General features: G+C 43.9%; 1 protein-coding gene across 3 annotated transcripts in view; it reads left to right on the forward strand.

Annotated features, from left to right (window-relative positions):
* The window catches only part of TGFBRAP1 (transforming growth factor beta receptor associated protein 1), a 1,165,459-nt gene extending 1,147,558 nt beyond the window's left edge, over positions 1–17,901 (forward strand). For all 3 annotated transcript variants that reach the window (XM_069636918.1, XM_069636917.1, XM_069636919.1), the window contains one exon: positions 14,618–17,901. In XM_069636918.1, coding sequence (XP_069493019.1) covers positions 14,618–14,791 — 174 coding nt within the window. In that variant the 3' untranslated portion in view covers positions 14,792–17,901. The remainder of the gene's footprint in view (positions 1–14,617) is intronic.
* The last annotated feature ends 1,174 nt before the right edge of the window (positions 17,902–19,075 follow it).

Here is a 19,075-nt window from a genome sequence, read left to right on the forward strand (position 1 = left end):
GTGGTGAGCCGCCCGGCTCACCACTTAGCATGTTTGATTGACAGCTAGGCTGGTGAATGGGGGTTTTGCTGCATAAAAGCAGGGCTTTGGGGACTGGAACTTCAGAAGTCGCCACAGGACCTAAAGAATCCGAAGAGGGGAGAAGCTGAGCCATCTACGACGACGACACCACCGGTGGAGCCCTGCTGTACAGAACTCACCACTTTCCCGACGACAGAGAAGATCTTCCAGGAGAGTCGTCTTCCCTTTGAGCTGGTGGGACCAACCAGTTCGCCTTTTTCGCCTTCCTGGATCGTCTCGTGGTTGAATCGCCCGTGCCAAGCACCCCGGCGGCCGGATAGCCACGCTTCACCACTACCGCGTATAAAAGGGTAGTACCTTTTAACAGGGAAACTCTGCGGCTGGTTTCTTCCCTTGCAGTGCAAGGACCTCCAGCTTTCCTCCACGTCGAGATCTTCTCTTCCCCTAGATGAAGCACCGACTTGCACCCGCTGCCAGGAACAACTGCCCCACTGGAGCTTTCTCACCATTTCAGTTACTGTGGCCTGCCTGGTCTCCCTTGCAACAGACTGTTCAAGGTGTCCCGTAAATCCTTGACTCTCTATCCTGGGGTGACCTCAGACCCATTAACATTACCTTTCTATCTTGATCCGACCTCTTTTTGACTTTCCTGCAAAGACTTTTAGTGCATTTCCACTGTGTGATCTTGGGCACATTCCGCTTTGCTCTCTCCAAGAGTGGGCCTGGCCTATGAACTTTTTGCGCTACAGTAGACCCTGCCTTTCTTGACTTGCTGTGGTTCTTTAAAAGTTTTGGTATTGTGTGTTTTTCCTATTTCTGCCTTTTCTCTCCCTTTTTAAATAATTATTAGAGTGCCATCTATGGTTACGCGCTCACCTCTGTTTTGCTAAATAAGTGGTGTATTAACCTAGACTTGTCAAATAACTATTTAGGGAGGTGTATATATTTCTAGTGACTGTGTTTGAACTTGCTTGACATATTAGTGCCAGTGTATTTTTACAAATGTGTTTTTAAATAAATAATTATACACTTTTATACCAAAGCTCTGGTCAGTGTTTGCTTGTACTACTGTATTTTTTGCCCTATTGTGTATACTCTATATACTGCCTAACTCTTCTTGAGATAATTCTGACTGCTTAGCCACAGCTACCAGGTAAATCTGGCTGGTACAGACTGCTACCAATTGGGTTTACTGCTAACACCTGTGGTCTTAAACTTTTTGCAGTGGTCCCTAAGGGAACTGCACATGTTTCTGCCTAACACTCGAAAAGGGACGTCGAATAGGGTGTGCCATTAACACTATCCCTAGTGACGTCCCCTGTACCGATGATCCCTCACGCGTGTAGGTCCCTCAGATTACTTTTTTCCGCCATACTAGTCGGACGCATGTGTGCAGAGTTTCTTCCGGCGTACAGCCTTAGCTATGTTTCAATTACTGTTAAATTTCTTCCTGTCTTTTATTCACCGAACGTCGAAGAACGACGCCAGTGACGATCGGAGAAACTTCCGTTAAAGACTGCTGCGACAGACCCCAGGCCTTGGAAGGCCACCTCGGGCCTCAGCCCAGTCAGTAGGGAGAGTGGGGGAGGTCATACATATATATATTCCCCTTTCCTACATATATTCACCCCCCTGCCATACCTTGACCTTATGGAGAGTACTCTGTTTAAATTCTGCCCCAAATGTGACAAAAAATTCCCTTGGGTGGATAAACATACTGTTTGCAATTTGTGTCTCCCTCGGGACCACTTTGAGGCCTCTTGTCGGGCCTACCCACTATTTAAGCCTAAAACCCTAAAGGACCGCTCCACTAAGCGCTGGGCCCACTACGCCAGGCAGCTCGAAGCCATGAACTTAGAGGGAGCATTCAGCAATGGCAGCAACGCCGCTGAATCTGGCGGCTTCAGCTACAACTTCAGCTACCCAGGTGCAGACCCGCAACACCGTAGGACTGGCCGGTGGCCATGTTGTGGGGACCACACCCGGCGGCAAAAGCGCATCCTGTTCATCCACCACCAAGCACATTAGCCCCAACCGAGACTCGACACGAGTGTCGAGCGATTGGCAAATGTCGGCACCTAAGTTACACCTCTCACAGATAAGGACATGGGCCTTACCCCTCATTCTGTTATTATATCAAGCTCCAGAGAATGGAGCTCTCAGGATATAGACAGAGTAATGAAAAGGATGACCTTATGAAAAAGATCCTAACTATTTTCAGAGTTATAGGAACACCGCCCCCACCTCAGCTCCTTCTGGTTCTAGGGCCCTTCCTGTGTCCCCTCAACCCCCTCCTAAGAGGGCTCGCTCTGATACTCCCTTTCACGACTTAGTCATAGACCCCTTTGTTGTGGAGCCCTATGACCCAAATTCTTACCAGGAAGAACATGACCCTCAATTCGAGGAGGAACAGTCTGCAGACCATTACTATGGCGGGGATGATGAGGAACAGGAGGCTGAAGATACGGCTGAAGCTTACACCTTAGACTCCCCAGTTCCTAAGGACCCTCCTGTTAATTATTCTCCAGTCAATAACCAGCCTCTCATTAATGAGGTGTTGGCTAAGGCTGCTGAACACTTCCAGATAGATACACAGGAAGTTCAAAAGGACAGGGATTTCGCAGAGCAAATCCTGGGAGACAAAAGGGCAGTAACTCAGTCCATCCCGTTACTAAAATCAGTTCAGTGCAGAATTCTGCCTTATTTGCAGACACCTAACCTCACACGTGCAGTAACAAGTTATTTCAAGCTGCTCCCTCTGACCCTTTATATATCAGGTGACAACTAAAACCAGATTCCCTGGTTGTTACCACCACTAGAAAGAGAGCGGGAACCCCACTTGCTTCCTCTGAGGTCTCCTCTGGATAAGGAGAGCAAAATAATCTATGGTCTAGGGAGAAAAGTTGCTTCATCTGCGGCTTGTCAGGCTAGGATACCCAACAGCGCCACCCTCTTAGCAAGCTATACTTGCCATAAGTGGTAGGAAGTATCTGCTTTGCTTTCCTCCGTACCTGAACCTTTAAAGTCCCAGTTAGTGCAAGTGGCATCTGAGGGGGGAGGGCAGTGTCAGGCTGCCTCCTGAAAATTAACTTCGACGTGGCTGATCATGCCGGTCGAATAATCGCTGAAGGTACAATCATTAAGAGGCATGCATGGTTAAGACAATCAGGATTCAAACCAGAAACTCGGGCGACACTGATAGACATGCCGGTTGAGCCTAACGTATTATTCCGCAAAGCCGTCGAAGATGCACTGAAAATGGCAAAAGATGAGTATAACACCTTAAAATCCCTTGGTCAACTCCCCAACAAACCCTCTGGACAGAGGGGAAACAGTAATTTTCCAGAGAGGGTCAATCTATAGCCAAAACCATGGTTTATCGTGGGTGAATTACCAGTCACAATCTTCCCAGGGCTACCCAAGAGGTCGTGGGCGTGGAAGAGGCAGTCCCGATAGAGATGGTACGCCACCTGCCAAACAGTGACGTTCCGCTTCAGGTGCTCTCCCATGCATCCTCAGTAGGGGGCGCATTACCAACTTCACCCACGCATGAGGGGGGATCACCTCGGACAGATGGGTGCTGTCCACAGTCTCCGGAGGCTACTGCATCGATTTACTAGAGCGCCCCCACGACCATCCTCCACGACAGAAGGTAAACTCGCTGGAACATCAGAAAATCCTCTTCGTGGAGATCGCAACTCTGCTATCAAAGGAAGCCATAGAGGTCGTCCCAGCAAATGAGGTAAACAAGGGTATTTATTCAACCTACTTCCTTGTGCCAAAGAAAGATCTCACAATGCGCCCAGTATTAGATTTGCGCTGAGCAAACAAGTATGTCAAGCCACAAAAATTATGCATGACTACGCTACAATAGGTAATCCCCCTACTAAAAAAGGGGATTACATGGCCACACTGGATATGAAAGATGCCTATTTTCATTTTTCAATGTTCCCAGCGCACAGAAGATTCTTGCATTTCAAGATTGCCAACCAGCACTACCAATTCGAGGTGCTGCCCTTCGGGATAGCCTTGGCTCCAAGGGTATTCACCAAGGTACTGGCGTTGGTGGCAGCGCACCTACGCAGGGAGGCAATCCCAGTGTACCCTTACCTGGACGACTGGCTCATTACAGGGAAGTCCCACCCCCACCCCCATGCAGACAAAACATTCAAAGAACCATTAACCCCCTCTTTCAATTGGGCTTCTCCATCGAGTAATAGTCAAGCCTCGTGCCAAACACCTCCAAACAGTTCCTAGGAGCTGTCCTAAATACACAAGAGGGTTTGGCCTTCCCGTCAGAGGAAAGAATTAGAAATTTGTTACTGTAAATTCCTCGATATCAAGCCAGTCGCCAAATAAGGATGCGCAAAGCAATGCGTTTGCTAGACATGGTGGCGTCTTGCATTTACCTGGTTCCCCACGCGCGCCTGCGACCCATGCAGGAGTGATTGGCGAAACAGTGGTCTCAGGCAAGTGGTCAGTGGGACGATCTAGTGGTAATTTCGCCAACAATAGTACAGAATCTTCGCTGGTGGACGAGACTAACAAAAGGAAAACCTTTCTACGACCCAGAGGTTCAGGTCGTCCCCTCAACAGATGCCTCCTTAACAGAGTGGGGAGCTCACTACCTTCACCACACAGCTCAGGGTCTATGGTCTCGCAAGGTTGCTCAGAACCACATCAATCTGCTGGAACCTCTAGCAGTATTCAGAGCGCTTCAGGCATTCGAACCCCTCTTATCGAACCAGTCAGTGCAGGTCCTTACAGACAGCACAACTGCGATATTTTACATAAACAAGCAGGGGGGCACTCGTTCTCAAAATCTGTCCAGACTTGCCCAACAAATTTTGAATTGGGCACTCAAATGGAAGATTTACTGGTCAGCCTAACATGTTCCAGGGGAGCTCATCTCGCTAGCAGACTCTCTGAGCAGAGATCCCCTTCCAGAGGAACATGAATGGCAACTAGACAAAGACATCGTAGAACACCTCTTCTCTCAGTGGGGTTTCCCCACAATAGACCTATTCGCCACAAGCAAAAACAGTCAATGCCCAGTCTTCAGTCCAGGTTCCCCCAGCCAGGCTCCAAGGGGAATGCCCTATGGATGAACTGCTCAGGAATATTTGCCTACGCTTTTCCACCAACCCCTCTGAGGAAGGTGGTGAACAAGATACACAAGGAACCAATGGCGCTTAGCCTAGTTGCTCCAATGTGGGCAAGACAACCATGGTATCCACATCTGCTCAAACTGGCGATGTGCGATCCCATCAAACTCCCGTGCTAGTACAACCTACTCACCCATCATGAGGGGCTAACAGTGCACCCGCAGCCGCACTCAATGAACTTGGCAGCATGACTCCTGAGGTCATAGAGTTCGGACATCTCAACGTGCCACAGAGATGCATGGATATCTTGAAAGAATCAAGAAAACCAAACACTAGGCACTGTTACTTGACAAATGGGGAAGATTCGTAATTTAGTGCCACACTAAACAAATCAATCCTATAGAATTTACTCCATCGCACATTATAACTTATATGCTCCATTTGCTAGACGCGGGGTTAGTATTTAACTGCCTAAAAGTCAACCTGGCGGCTTTGTCAGCCTCAACAACCTCTCACAATAAGGTCTCATGGTGGAAAGTACCAGTCATCAAAGCGTTTATGTAAGGAATAAAGAGACTCCATCCTCCAATTTCTAACCCGCTGCCAGGGTGGGACCTCAATGTGGTACTTTCTAAGCTCATGGGACCCCCTTTCAAGCCTATGCACAAGTCTGGTCTCAAACACCTGACTTATAAAACTGCCTTCTTAGTAGCTTTCACTTCCATAAGAAGGGTCAGTGAAATTCAAGCTTTGTCAGTGCAGGATCCTTTCTTTGTTGTACACAGACAAGCTGGTTTTACATACTCATCCTAGGTTTTCACCTAAATTCATCTTCATGTAAACAAGTCAATTGAGCTACCGGCGTTCTTCCGAGAACCCAAAAGCTGAGCTGAGTTAAAACTCCACACACTACGTAGACAAGATCAGACTGCTAAGGAAAACAGATCAGTTGTTTGTCTCCATAGCGCCAAGCAGGGAAGTTTACCGCATTTCTAAGAGTGCCATCTCTAGGTGGATAGTCAGATGTATCCAACTGTGTAATTCCCTATCAGATAAAACACTGCCTTTTACGGCCAGGGCTCACCCCACAAGAGGTACACGAGCCACTCTGGCCTTCATTGCAAATGTCCCCTTAGACAGTATTTGCAAAGCAGCTACATGAAGCTCTGTACATACCTTCACTCAGCACTGCTGCATTGACACTCATTCCAAGACGGATACACAAGTGGGACAAGCGGTTCTAAAACATTTATTTGCTCATGAACCGTCTCACATCCCACCTCCTTTCACTGCTCGCTAATTATGCACAGCATATGATCTAAGCAGATTCCACGAGCCTCAGAAGGGATACATTACTCACTGTAATGGTATTTCTGATGCTTGTATCTGCTTAGATTCACATGCGACCCACCCTTCCTCCCCTCGGAGAGTAGGCGCATGGATGCTTATGAGCTTGTCTGATACGGATCTTCTTGGATACAACTGTACTCGCGCTACACCTCATGCTACCTCATGTCAGAAAAATACAATCTGAGGGACCTACACTTGTGAGGGATCATGGGTACAGGGGATGTCGCACTAGGGATAGTATTACTGGCACGCCCTATTCGACGTCCCTTTTCGAGTTTCGAAAACAACAACTGTGATACTCTGCAGCGTCCACTAGATGTCAGCCTATGCACAGCATGTGAATCTAAACAGATAAAAGCAGATATAAACATCAGAAATAAGAGTATGGTGAGTAATGTATCCCATATATATATTTGAAAAGGGACGTCGACAGCGTGTGCCAGTAGTACTATCCCTAGTGTGACATCCACTGTACCCATGGTCCTTCACGCGTCGTGGTCCCTCAGATTGTTTTTTTCCACCATCGGAGACGGACGCAAAAAAGCAGCGTTCTCCTTTGGCTTATGCCTTTGATTATTATAATTATTGATAGATGATCGAATATAAAGTATAGGAAGAAAGACTATTTTTTTTACATCACTTCGTCAACGGTGAAGGAAGAGCTTCAGCCTGTGCAGAAGGGAGAGAGGGGGGAGGACATTAAGAATGTATTTGCCCCTTTTCCCACATTATATTCGCTGAGCTGCCATTACATGTTATCATGGATAGAACCCCTTTTAAGTTCTGCCCAAGTTGTAAGAAAAAATTCCTGTGGGTCGACAAGCACCTGGTGTGCAATCTCTGCCTCGCACGAGATCAAGTTGAGATCTGTCGAGCCTGCAGGCTCTTCAAATCGAAGACGTTGAAGGACGCTGGGCACACCACGCCATGCAGGCCGAGGCCACCATGGACGTGGAGGGAACTTTCAGCGATGGCAGTAACGGTGCCATTTTGGACGGCGAAGGGGAGACGTTAGTTTCCCAAGAGCAAGCCCTCAACCCCACCAGACAGGCGAGTGGCCCTGTTAAAGGGACGACCCCTGACGGCACCGGCACTCGCACAACCTCTACTACTAAACACATACCCAAGGCCAGAGACTCGGCACGGTCGTTGACTAGGGGCCACACGACGTATAGGGAGAGCTCCGCAAGTTCATTGTACTCTGGGCATTGGAGGTCCCGTTCGCCACATGACAGACCCTGACTGTCGAAAGACAGCACAGACGTCATGAATAAACCCACACCCAAATGTCACATGTTGGCTGATGAGGCGTCGGCCACTCCACTTGCGAGGTTCGACGTTCTTCGTCGAAATCGGTTAAAGCCTCAGTACAGTCAGGACTAGCCCATTTAGTCAAAAACATTTCCCGAAGGGACTTATCAAGGGAAAGGAGTCTAAGAAACACTCTTCCAAGACGCCTCATAAACATGGGTCACTTTCCACATCCAAGGAGAGGGATTCCCAGCATCACAAGGGTTCTCAACCTCATCACTTCCTTCTGAAGAAGAGTCCTTACCAGGCCCTCTAACTTCCAACCCAGGCCCTATAACTTCCACACTAGGCCCTAGGTCCATTCTAAGCTCAGCACAATGGACATCTGAAGATATAGACAGGGTCATGAGGAGAATGACCTTTATTGGGAATTCTTTGGAGAAAAACCCAGCAGCTTTCTGAAGCATGCAAAACACTCCTCTTACTATAGCTGACTCTGGCTCTCAGACCACTGTAAATGCCCCTACTACTCACTCCTCCTCTAAGAGGTCTTGCCCAGACACCCTGGAGATTCCATCCCAGGTTGACCCTCCCTACGTTGATCTCTATGATACAGACTATGAGGATGATGCTGTAGATACTTATACAGCACAAGAGGGCACAGAAGAAAACTATGGGGACGATGACAAAGAAGCAGATATGTACAATATAGCCTCTCCCGTCACACAAGGTCCATCTGTGGCTGAATCGCGTATTGACAACCAGCCCCTTCTAAATGACATGCTCACTAAGGCTGCTGAACACTTCCAGATCAAAACACAAGAGACTCAGCAGGACAAGGATTTTGTTGAGGATCTCCTGGTGGATAAAAAGGCAGTTACTCAGTTTATTCCACTACTGCAGTCCGTCCAGAGAAGGATCCAGCCATGAAGAGATTTAAAGACAAGGCATAGAAAGTGAAATTTAAGTTGAGAGTGGAAGGGAAGTCAGCCTAGGTAAGACAGTGAGTTGGAGATGGAGTCATGAGGAGAGAGAAGGCAGAAGGTGCGGATAGCAGAGTGGTAGAGAGATTTGATGGGTGCAAGATGGGAAGCGGGGAGACCGAAGAAGAGTAAAGAACAATAGAAAAGGCAAGAAACAATGAGGGAGGAGATTACAAGTTTGGTGGAATGGAAGGTGAGAGAAGAGCAGACTTTACGGATATTGAAGAGATGGTAGCGACATGCGCGAGAGGTAAGGGAGATATGATGGGTAAAGGAGAGGGAAGAGTCAAAGTGAGTGCCTAGATCACGAGCATGGGTGGAGATGGGAAGATTAGAAGGAGGGAAATGAATAGAAGGAGGGGGAGAGTGAGGAGGAAGTGTGTTAGAAGGAAAGAATAAGACTGCAGTCTTGTCAGTTTTGAGAGCAGGATAGTGAGATGACATCCAGTTTTTAATGGCAGTAAGACAGGCAGAGAGATTTAGACGTAAGTCGGGGGAGAAGGAAGAAAAGGAAAGGAATAGCTGGGTGTCATCAGCATAGAAATGATGAGAAATCCCAAAGGAAGAGATGATAGGGGCAAGGAGTGAAGTGTAAAGAGAGAATAGGAAGGGCCCGAGGACAGAGCATTGGGGAACACTGTAATCCAGAGGGCGAGTAGGGGAGGTTCGACCACCCCAAGAAACACCAAAAGGGCAGTGGGAAAGGTAAGAGGAAAGCCAGATGAGGACATATCCTTTGAAACCAAAGGAAGAAAGAGTATTGAGAAGTAAGGGGTGATCGACAGTATCGAAGGCAGCTCTGAGGTGAAGGAGGATGAGAATTGAGGATTGCTTAGCATAGCGAGCGGTAACGAGGGAGTTGAGAACATAAATGAGAGCGGTCTCAGAGGAGGGTTTAGGGCGGAAATCAGATTGAGAGGTGGGGAAGGAGAGAGAGATTGGTGACAAAGGTCGATAGCTGGGAGTAGACTAATCGTTCAAGAATTTTAGAGAGAAATGGTAGAAGTGAGATTGGATGAAAGTTAGAAGCAAGAAGGGGATTGGCAGAAGGCTTCTTCAGGATAGGGATAATAGTGGCGTTCTTGAAAGCAGAAGGGAAGGTGGCAGAGGAGAGACAAGTATTGAAGAAGGAGTTTAGGTAGGGAATGAGAGGGGGTAAATCTTAGGAATAAGAAGGGTTGGAATGGGATCAGAAGGGGCAGCAGTAGGGTGGGATTTGGTTAGGAGGAGAGAGACATCAGAGGGAGTGATTGGGGAGAATTCAGACATGCATATTGAAGAGGGGGTGGAAGGAGGGGGGAATAGGAAGGAGAACAGCTAATTTTTTGCTTTAACATTTACACAGAGTGTCAGTTTACATCAAAAAAATTACTGGGATGAAGGAATGTTAATACTCACTTCAGTTGATGAATGACGGAAGGCATTGAAGGAAAACACCACAGTTAGGACTGTTAATGACTAAACGTTGTTGGTAAAGGACTGGACCTGAAACATGCACTAACATGGATCACAACCAAATAATGATGGTTAGTGTCACATTAAAAAAAAATAGTTCTATACAATATGTTCATTTGGTCATGTGCTATTTACAACTTTTACAAAAAAACACACAGGTAATTTCTCTAGGTCTAGTTAAAACAGGCACAAAAAACACAATAATTTATAGCTGATGTTATTAGTACCTGAAGTGTAAGAAATACGGATTAAAGATTTTCTGCACACATTGCAAATGTCCTATTCAAGACTCCTCGAAAAACAAATAAGGCAAGACATATATTTTTCACTGTCCGTTAAAGGTTTTATTATTTCTGAAACTAGTTTGTGAACTACCCCATAAAGCCGGCAACACTGGCAAAACAATGTCTTTTACAATAAAATACATTAGACATTTAAATAAATAACCTTAAAATCTATCAGGGTCGAGACAGATGGCTGAGCATGGAATTTTTCTGCACAAGCGAGAATAGGCACACCTCTTAAGACTGGTGTAAACAGCACAGTCAAACATTTGAAATGAGGGTAGGGGAAACAGAAATACTGACTGAGGTAGATTTGGAAATGGGCACTCAAACTGAAAATATTCCTATCCTCGCAATGCGTTCCAGGGGAACTCAATACGCTAGCAGACTCTCTAAACAGAGATCCGCTACCAGGTAGATTTGGAAATGGGCACTCAAACTGAAAATATTCCTATCCTCGTAATGCATTCCAGGGGATCTCAATACGCTTACTGACTCTCTAAGCAGAGATCCCCTACCAGAGGAACATAAGTGGCAACTAAACACAGAAGTTGTAGATCACCTCTTCTCTCATTGGGGTTACCCCATGCTAGATTTGTTCGCTACAAGCAAAAACAAGCAAAGCCCAGACTTCGCGTCCAGGTTCCCACAACCAGGCTCTCGGGGGAATGCACTTTGGATGAATTGGTTAGGGAGGGTTGCTTACGCTTTTCCACCCACTCCTCTCTTGAACAAGATTTTCAAGGAACAAGTGATGCTCATCCTAGTTGCTCCCATGTAGGCAAGCCATGGTATTCACATCTGCGGAAACTGGCGATGTGCGATCCCATCAAACTCCCCTGCCCGACCTACCTACTCACTCATCATGGGGGAACAGTACAAACTCAGTCTATGAACTTGGCAGCATGGCTCCTGAAGTCATAGAGTTCGGATATTTTAACCTGCCACAGAGGTGTATGGACATCCTAAAGGAAGCAAGAAAACCTAACACTAGGCACTGTTATTTCGACAAGTGGTGACGATTTGTAGTTTGGTGCCAGTCTAAACAGATAAACCCCATAGAATGTACTCCATCTCACATTCTAAATTATATTCTCCACTTGTTAGATTCGGGGTTAGTCTTCAGGTCCACCAGGCGGCTTTATCGGCTTACACCACCTCCCACAATAAAGTATTGTGGTGGGAGGTACCGGTCATTAAAGCATTCATGGAGGGAGTGAAACGACTCCACCCTCCCATTTCTAACCCACCGCCAGGATGGGATCTCAATGTAGTACTCGCAAAGCTCATGGGGGAACCCTTCGAGCCGATGCAGAAGCCAAGTCTTAAGCACCTGACCTACAAGACTGCCTTCTTAGTGGCTATTACTTCCATAAGAAGAGTTAGTGAATTACAAGCAATGTCAGTGCAGGATCCTTTCTTTATCATACACAAGTACAAACTGGTTTTATGTACTCATCCTGGGTTTTACCCCAAGTTCATCTCTAAATTTTACGTAAACCAGACCATTGAGCTACCGGATTTTTCCAGAACCTTCTCACAACCCACCACCTTCTCCTAACACTGCTCGCTAATCTATGCAAAGCATGTGATCTAAGCAGATTCCACAAGCCTCAGAAAGGATACATTGCTCACCGTAATTGTATTTCTGATGCTTGTATCTGCTTAGATTCACATGCACCTACCCGTCCTCCCCTTGGAAAGAAGATGCTTTAGAAACACCTGTTCTCACGCTACACTTCATGCTACCTCATGTCAGAAACAAAACCATCTGAGGGACCTCAAAGCGTGAAGGACCATGGGTACAGTGGACGTCACACTAAGGTTAGTATTACTGGCACGCCCTGTTGACGTCCCCTTTTTGAATTTCAAAAACAACTGTAATACCATGCAGCTTCCACTAGATGTGAATCTAAGCAGATACAAGCATCAGAAATATGATTACAGTGAGTAATGCATTATATATCTATATATATATCAGCCTGAGGGCCATACTTAAAATATTGATGATAGATTGAAACAAACTAAACCTACATCGCCCAACAAGGGCGCTCAGATCGAGCAGCGACATCCGTTTGAAACCAAAACCCTACAACAAAAGAAAATTCAGAGGATCTTTCTCTCACCTCGCCCCAAAAACCTGGAACGAGCTACCAAAGAACATACGTAACACAAGAAACCACCTACTATTCAGAAAACTCAAATCCTGGCTTTTCACCCCATAACTAGAATGATGCCTACAGAGGCATATTCACAGCTGAAACAATGCTGATTAAGGAAACCGATCCCCCTCCATGTCCCTAAGCTATCGCCCATAAACAGACGTTAAGGAAGAACAATCTACGTCATATGAACTTAACAATTGAGGGATAGATATGATAGGATGATACCTTAGAATGAACACAGATGGATCGGGATGGAAGGGCAAGGATGATATATCAATAACACCTTGGCCTACAAACTACATATATTCAACAATAGACCACCAACAGAAAATAGGTAGCAAGGAGTGGGTGACTGCTAATTTACAGCACCAATACCAGAGTAGGGGACAACAGACGCCCTTCCTATTAGACTAAGTTTAAAATAAAACAGCTGGGAATGTGCCACGACATCACACATAACAATTAGACGGACAAGAAAGAAAAGTGGAAATGATGCCTACCTATAGGACAACCGGACACACATAACAAGATTTATAAGGACTAAGATATATAACCCACTAACCCTATGCTCATATTTCTGCACACATAAACTCACACGAAAATCCACACAAACCTCTTCTCGCTCGGCACACTGCACCCATTTCACCACACCGCAACAGCAAACAAACACATGAACCACACCAACAGCACACAAGGCCTCGCGTTGGTCCGATATTCGCACCAAAGCTCAGTGCGTGGTGAAAACGGAACAAGCTGCCAACAGCACACCACTTCTCTCACTTTCCTATTCCCTCTTCACCCTACTAACCCACAGCGCCTTCTTGTTTACAGACCCACCAGAGCGCCTGGGACCAATTCCGTTGGTGACAGGGCACGGTACAAATACCTTTAGCAAAAGAGAATTCCTGGACACCACAGACACCAAGCAAGCAAAGCATATGAGAAATCTAGAAGTCCTGGCAAACCAAAGAGACCAAGCGAGTGAACTAAATGAGAAATCCTACCAAGCAAGATAGCACGCAATTGAAATGTAGAAAAGTCCTGGTAGGGGAGTGTACCAGGCAAGTGAAACTTGTCAGTGAAGACCTGGCAGGTGAATACACCAGGCAATTGGCGTTGCATAAAGGCACCTGGCAGGAGAGTAATCCAGGCAATTTGTGAGCCCCAAGAAATGTTACAGGAAAGACTGGCATTTATTTGTTGAACACTGGAAAAGTTGGTTGTTCAAGAAAGTCATTGCTATCCAACCCGAGCAGAAATTTGCACTAAGGAGCGACTGTTAAAAATTTGGTTACCTAAGCAGGAATCTTGTGAGATCAAACAAGACACCAAGGAATTGTTTATAAAAGTAACTATTCTTATAATTAATAATCCAGGGGAAGGGATCCACCCCCTGGAACCACGGGCTTCGGCCTTGAAGAACATTTTTGTTGAAATTATACTTGTTTCAGCTGTGAACACTTTTGGGCTAGTTGAAGATATTTTCCTTATACATTTTTCATTTGTTTACAGTGTGAGGGCCAGGATAGGATGTTTTGGGCACAAGGACAGTTTTTCAGTTAATGACATCCTGAGTTTATAGGCAGAGAACCTCCTCTTTAGCATACGGCCAGAAAGGCGTTTTTCCAACCCTTTTTCTTTTAAGGAACCTATTTTGTAGAAATATGACAACCTTGCTTTCAATTCTGACCGCACACATATAGTTGATGAATATATGTCTGGATGATGTGCTTTGTGGGTGCACAACGAGTATTAAATTGGGAGGCCGCACTGGTCCGATGTAAACAAGAATGTGCTCATATAAGGATTACATTGTTTTCTTAATGCACCTTTTTTTGTGTGTTTTACAGTCTTTTGGAGTGGTGTCTGGAAAGTTAATGTGTAAAATCTCCCTTGTTTTTTTAAGCTCATTTGCAAAATTATTTCTGGTTAAACTACTGGTTTTTAGGTTAAAGTCTTTTATATGAGAGTTATACTTAATAGTTGTATGTTTCTCTTTACAGCTGAAGATAAGAGGCCATCCCATTATAGTGTCGGACAAGAAGCTTTGCCAGATTTGCCAAACTCCGTTCAGTGAGCCAGCTTTTGTGAGATATCCAAATGGCATCATCGTTCACACCCATTGTGCTGCCAACAGACACATGAATCCCAACATGGCCCATGTTAGCCGGACTTGAAGGAAAGTGTTGTGTGAGCCAGTGGATGTATGAAACCTTCTTGAAGTCCATCAAGCAGAAAAAAGGCAGCTGCAGCAAAGCCCAATCTGAAACAGTGGCTGCTGGTGCATTGGTTACGAAGCAGGGCACTTGAATTATATAATTAGTTGTGTGTACATAGCAAGGAAATAATGAACTTCTAGAACTTTTATTCTGAAAGACATATTGATGGACAGTCAAAAGGGAATGATGTGTTTTTGTTGGGAATTGCACATGTTTGTTAAATTCCCAGTAGAAGCTATTGGAGTGAACTGGCAAATGGATTTGTTGGTGTTTTTTTATTTTCTTAAAGGAACATTGACTTTGCACTGATCATATTTTGCATATAATGTGAAACCTGGGCCCTTCCCCTGTCCCCTTTGCTACCTAACTTGGTGTGCACGCAAACTAAACAGTTGGTGTATTAGCAGGTTTCTGAGAGTCTTTCCTCCCCGTTCTTCAACATTTAGGTTGGCATGTTGCAGCTTGTCAGGAGACTATTTACAGATCAACCTCTGTCCACCTCATTTGTACTCCCTTTTTTCCAGGAAAATTAATCACCAAATTATTTGGTTATTTTTGTCCTTGCTCAGTGAGATTCAGCCTTTTTGCTCTTGTCGGTTTTTTTTATTTGTTTTTTTACACCAAGAACATTATTTATATAGACCTATGTCTTATTTGCTGTGTAAGGAATTCCCTTGTGATAGCACAACGCTTAGAATGATTGTTAAATCTGCAACTGGCTGGAACAAGCAGTTGATTTCTGCTTGTGCAGAGTCCACCGTAGCTCTTACAAATCAGTACCTGACATCTTTCTGTGATTTAGTATGGCTCTCGCTGTTACTTGCAGATTTACATTTTCTTTCAAACCGAAAGCAAGAAAAGGACACAAGCAGAAAGGAGCTCCTGTTGAGTTCCTTAGGACATTGTAGTTTTCTAAGCAGTTTGGTTTGGCGTTCATCCACAAGTGGCATTTATATACTACAGAATTGCACTACTTCAGAACGACCTGGAGATGGAAAAGGTGAACACCATCAGATAGTGAAAGCGAATAGTATGCAGCTCAATTGGATATCATTAGTATTTGTGTGTGTTGGTAAATTGCTTTGTTTTGACTGTAATGTACCTTTCTTTTCAAGTGTAGCCATGCTTCTGAGCTCCTGTATGAAGACTGGTTTGCTGCTCATTATCATTGAGTGTTTTCTTTATGAGAAAACCAACTGGTCTGCATTTTCCTTGCATGCTTTGCAGGGTACATCTAATGTAAACCTGTGTGTATACAGTTCATGACCAGCTTGTCTTTTTAAGTGCATGAAGAGTCAAAACAAGGTGATTCATTATGCCCGATTTGGTTTGACTTGCACATTATAGCCCGATTCCGGTTTGAGAAATAACCATATTTGGTATTAATTCATAGTCATTACATGCAATTTAGAAGGGAGCTAATGATCAAAGAAAGAATCCTATGTTGGAACAGACAAGATTTTCATGGTCAGTGACCTTTTATTACCCCCATTTTTGCTTATCATTGGCAGTGTATTTATTCAAAATTCCTGGTCAGTAAGTATGCAGGGTCTTTTAATTACTACCCCAAAAGTTATTAGCGAGTTTGTGGAATTTGAGATAGAGTTGACATTTTTAGCAATAGCTTTCAACTACAAGTACATTGTATTATGATCACAGATGTACCTTTTTGTTGCAGTACCACACAATGAGTTTCTTCTACAATTGCATTGGCGTCAGCTCATCAAATTTCAGAAGACAAAGTTGAGGGAGAAGAAGGGGATTAAAAACAATATTTCATCCAGAAGAAACTATATTTTATGTAAAGATAAAACTAAGAACGGTTTTAAAACACTACTGTTTCAGATTTTGCAAAACCCATTCACTGTGTTTAATACTTAGTTGGTTAATGGTGAAATTGGTGGGATGGTGGAGTATCTCTAAACATGACCATGTGTGCCACAGACACTTGATTGTGATTAATGTACTTCTTGTATATGTACACTCTAGAGCTCGTACAGTACCAAGCACTTACATCCGCACAGTACATAGTTCCTTTTTATACACTTTGAAATGTATCTTTGTTAAGTTTAACCTTTTCAGCTGCATTTCTTTCTCTGTGCAGCTATTCCTTAACTAAACCAGTAGAGTTCAGGACATTGCATATCTTAACAGTCATATCCTACATATATCGTTGTCATCACAAATATGATGCATAGTACATTTATATATGAATTGTTAAGTCTTGGTTATACAATCTGTATTTCTGTCTGACACCGTAATTATAGTTTTCTATAGTTTGTAAAAATGTTGAGCATTACTGACCACATCAGTACTCCGTCCAAACTACAGTTACATCGTCACACCTTCCAGATTTTTGCTTCCTTGTTTGTTTTCTTTAGGCCTTTTAATTTGAGGATCATCTGAGAAAACAATTAAATGCTGGAAGAGGATAAATCCTTTTTTATTACAGTATGCTATAGATGTATATGGCTCCACAATGACAAAGATGCTTCTTTGCAAAACATGTTCAACTTCAACGCATGTCACCACTGGTGTTTTAATATTCATGTTGTTTTCTTGTAAAATTTGCAATATGTAAATAGTTTCTCATGTTGCCTTTGTACAAAAGCCAGCATTCTGTTATGAACCAAAGTGCAAATGAGTTTTATACACTTACTGTCTTAGAGTCAGTTTAATAAGTCCATTTTAGGTAAATAAGGAAGCAAAGAATTTGTTAAATTAGATTATCAATTTCTTAATTTTGTTATTTTTTTCTCATCATCGAAGGAATCATGTAAGAGGTACATTGTGTTGAAATTACCAAAACATAATCATTGTACATAATAAGTTCATTGTCCACATCTTTGTCAAAAGTCACACATTTATGACTAGATAAAATGACCAAATACGCCTGTGCTGCTTCTTGATTGATATAGGTATGACTTAACTATTCATAACCTGTATTTCTTTACCGTAAATCAATATTAAGTAAATGCAACCTGCCAACCTCCTTACAATGTGTATTACAACAAATTAATCCTGCAAGAAAATGGTAGCAATTTCGATAAAAGTAACTCTGGTATAAAGGTTGTTTAAACTATTTGTCACTGGAAAATTGCTAAAGAATGTGACTAAATTATGCTATAAAAGGAGTATTACAAATGTAAATGTATATATTTCTGGGACCTGTGAATCTGCTTAGATTCACATGCTTTGCATAGACATCCATCTAGTAGTGGGTGAAGAATATTACATAATTTTTCGAATTCTGGGCATCGTCAGAGGACATATCTGTAACACTCTCCATATCATGTGTATGCGGGTACCAATGATGCCTTTGATTGCTTCTTTCTGCCTTTAGGTTGGATGCCAAACGTGGAGTCTTCGTAAGCAGTTATTAAGCAGTTGAAACTGTTGGCCTAATTGCAGCCAAGTTTAAAATATATCAGCATTGAGTGCAAAGGCAAGAGCGGCACCGTTTGACACCAGAGTCAGTAAGAAAGGCGCATCAGTCTGGAAGGAGGTGGAATGCAGGCAACAGTGGCTGGATCCAGACAAACCGCTTTACGTTTTCTGTGTTCCATGTAATAAATATGATGGCGACATGCAATAGGACGTAGATTGGCGGTTTGTGTTGCTCTTGCAACACCAATAGCAGCATACTATTAGCATTTCCTTACCTAAAGTATTCAGGAGCTGCAGAAACATAGTAGGGCTTCTCCTTGTGCTACGTAGGGAAACTAAGAGTGGAAAAATGTGCCATTACTCTGAGGTCGAGGGGGTAACAAACACAAAAGTAAATCGGAACACTTAATGAGTTCATCGAAGCACAAAGCAACATTTAAAATAAAGTGACTCATATCTCAAAGGACGTTTTGGCGTATAAAACACACTAAATTAGTTCTGTGCAAGGAAAGGGAAAACCCATTTCAACATCCATGAATGGGAAAGGAACTCTGTGCGATGCAGAAGAAGGGTAACATCTCCTCTTTGGGGTCAGAATTAGAAGAGGAGGTATTACAAGAATAACCACATCAAGCAACCCCTCAGGAAACATTGTGGTCAGAGGAAAGGTTTACTTTTCTCATCCGCAAAATGCAGTATTACAGATTTTTGTGATTTCTTACCAAAAAAATGAAAAGTGTAACCCCTTTTTGGATCTTCTAAAAAAAACCAAAAAAAACAAAGATAATACCTGAACAGGTACATGAGGAGGAAGATCTAGTCGACGAAGGCATTTATTAAGATGACGAAATTATT

The sequence above is a fragment of the Ambystoma mexicanum genome, chromosome 7p (assembly GCF_040938575.1).
Source record: "Ambystoma mexicanum isolate Mex_15411 chromosome 7p, UKY_AmexF1_1, whole genome shotgun sequence".
NCBI lineage: Eukaryota > Metazoa > Chordata > Amphibia > Caudata > Ambystomatidae > Ambystoma > Ambystoma mexicanum.